The 2693-nt window shown below is 39.5% G+C and overlaps 1 protein-coding gene across 1 annotated transcript; it reads left to right on the top strand.

The window, feature by feature from the left end:
• The first annotated feature begins 257 nt into the window (after positions 1–257).
• Positions 258–2693, top strand: LOC118040603 (uncharacterized). The gene is made up of 4 exons (XM_035047575.1): positions 258–1367; positions 1482–1700; positions 1770–1970; positions 2169–2693. Exons 1-4 carry the CDS (start codon positions 258–260, stop codon positions 2691–2693), a joined length of 2055 nt encoding a protein of 684 aa, XP_034903466.1.

Raw genomic sequence — 2693 nt, forward strand, 5'->3', positions numbered from 1 at the left:
TCATGCCATTTGGGTTAAAGAATGTCGGGGCCACCTACCAAAGAGCCATGGTGACTCTATTTCATGATATGATGCATAAGGAGATTAAGGTATATGTGGATGATATGATTGCTAAATCTAAGGAGAGAATCATGTCCAAATATTGAAGAAATTATTTGAAAGACTAATAAAATATAGGTTGAGGCTTAACCCTGCAAAGTGTTCATTCGGTGTAAAATCTGGGAAGTTGTTAGGATTTGTGATAGAAAGGGATAGAAATGGATCCTGACAAAGTAAGGACTATTCGATCTATGCCAGCTCCCAAGACTGAGAAGGATGTAAGAGGTTTCTTAGGAAGGTTGAATTACATTGCCCAGTTTATATCCCAGTTAACCACGACTTGCGATCCAATCTTTTGTTTGTTAAGGAAAAAGAATCCTGGAATTTGGAATGAAGAGTGCGAAGAAGCTTTCAAGAAAATCAAGCAGTACCTACTCAATCCACCCCTGTTTGTTCCTCCTATACCAGAAAGGTCGTTGATATTGTACTTAACAATAACTGAAACATCAATGAGGTGTGTCCTTGGCCAACATAACGAGACCAGAAGGAAGGAAAGGGTCATTTATTACCTAAGCAAAAAGTTCACAAAATACGAGGCTAGGTATACCGTTATTGAGAAACTACGTTGCGCATTCATATGGGCTACAAAGAGGTTATGTCCGTATATGTTGTATCATACCACGTGGTTAATTTCAAAATTAGACCCATTGCGGTACATCTGTGAAAAGCCTTATTTGTCGAGTCGAATTGCAAGATGGCAAGTTCTGTTGGCCGAATATGACATAGTATATATGACAAGGAAAGCTGTGAAAGGGAGTGCCATTGCTGATCACCTAGCTAACAATGCTATGGAAGATTATGAGCCATTGAACTTTGACTTTCCTGTTGAAGATGTGCTTTTAGTTGAGAAAGAGAAATTAGACTGGTGGACTATGTACTTTGACAGTGTTGTAAATGTATGTGGTAACGGGGCAGGTGCGGTGATAATCTCTCCTGATAAGAAACAATATATGGTTTCTATTAAGTTACAGTTTGGATGTATTAACTACACGGCTGAGTATGAGGCTTGCATTCTCGGGTTAGAAGCTGCATTGGAACTAAATATCAGAAAGATGAATGTGTATGGAGACTCAATGCTGATTATTTGCCAAGTGAAAGGAGAATGGCAAACCAAGGAAGAGAAGTTGAGACCTTATCAAGAATACCTAGCTAAACTAGCTGGAGAATTTGAGGAAATAGAGTTCACTCACCTAGGAAAGGAAGGAAACCAGTTTGTTGATGCTTTAGCCACATTAGCTTCTATGACTAGAATAGACTTTGGGCACAAGGTAGAACCAGTGCACATTGATATTAGAAATAACCCAACTCATTGTTACTCAATCGAAGGAGAAATAGATGGAAACCCTTGATACTATGATATAAAGAATTTTGTCCAAAACTAGGCATATCCCATGGGGGCATCCAAAATTGATAAGAAGACCTTGAGGAGGTTGGCAATGGACTTTTATCTTGATGGGGAGATTTTGTACAAAAAGTCATCTGACGGGACTTTATTGAGATGTTTGGATGAAGTCGAGGCTAAAAATGCATTACAGGAAGTCCATGAAGGGATTTGCTTAACCCATGCTAGTAGACACATTATGGCTAGGAAAATACAAAGGGTCGGTTACTTTTGGATGACATTAGAGAAGGATTGCATCGACTATGTCTGAAAGTGCCATAAGTGTCAGGTGTACGGTGACAAAATCAATGCCGCTTCGGCTCCTTTGTTTAACCTAACGTCCCCATGGCTTTTCGCAATGTGGGGAATTGATGTGATTGGGCCTGTCAACCCAAAAGCTAGCAATGGTCATGGGTTTATTCTTGTGGCTATCGACTACTTTACAAAATGGGTAGAAGCCGGTTCATTTGCTTATGTGACGCAAAAAGTGGTGAAGAAATTTATTGAAAGAGATTTGATTTGTTGATATGGCCCGCCAGAAAAGATTATAACTGATAATGCCCATAACTTTAATGGAAAGATGATAGTAGAACTCTGTGCTAAATGGAAAATCAAGCATTCCAATTCCTTGCCATATAGGCCAAAGATGAATGGTGCAGTAGAAGCTGCTAACAAAAATGTCAAGAAGATTATTCAGAAGATGGTCGTCACCTACAAGGATTGGCACCAGATGCTGCCATTTGCCCTTCATGTATACCGCACCGCAGTTCAAACTTCAACAAGAGCTACCCCATACACTTTAGTATATGGAATGGAGGTAGTGTTGCCTTTAAAAGTGGAGATCCCATCATTAAGAGTACTGATGGACTCTGAGCTAGAAGAGGCAAAACAAGCAAAAGTTAGATATGAACAATTGAATCTGATAAGTGAGAAGAGGATAGCTGTAATCTGTCATCATCAACTCTACCAAAGAAGGATGGCTAAATCTTATGACAAGAAGGTTCGACCTCGAGGATTCCAGGAAGGAGACCTTGTACTGAAGAAGATATTGCATTTACCAAGAGAAGTTCAAAGTAAATGGGCGCCTAACTATGATGGCCCTTATGTGGTAAAGAAAGCTTTCTCGAGAGGAGCTCTGTTGTTGTCTAGAATGGATGGAGAAGATTTAGTTAGACATGTGAATTATGACGCTATAAAGAAATATTATTCTTGA

Source organism: Populus alba, chromosome 13 (assembly GCF_005239225.2).
Source record: "Populus alba chromosome 13, ASM523922v2, whole genome shotgun sequence".
In the NCBI taxonomy this organism is placed as follows: Eukaryota; Viridiplantae; Streptophyta; class Magnoliopsida; order Malpighiales; family Salicaceae; genus Populus; species Populus alba.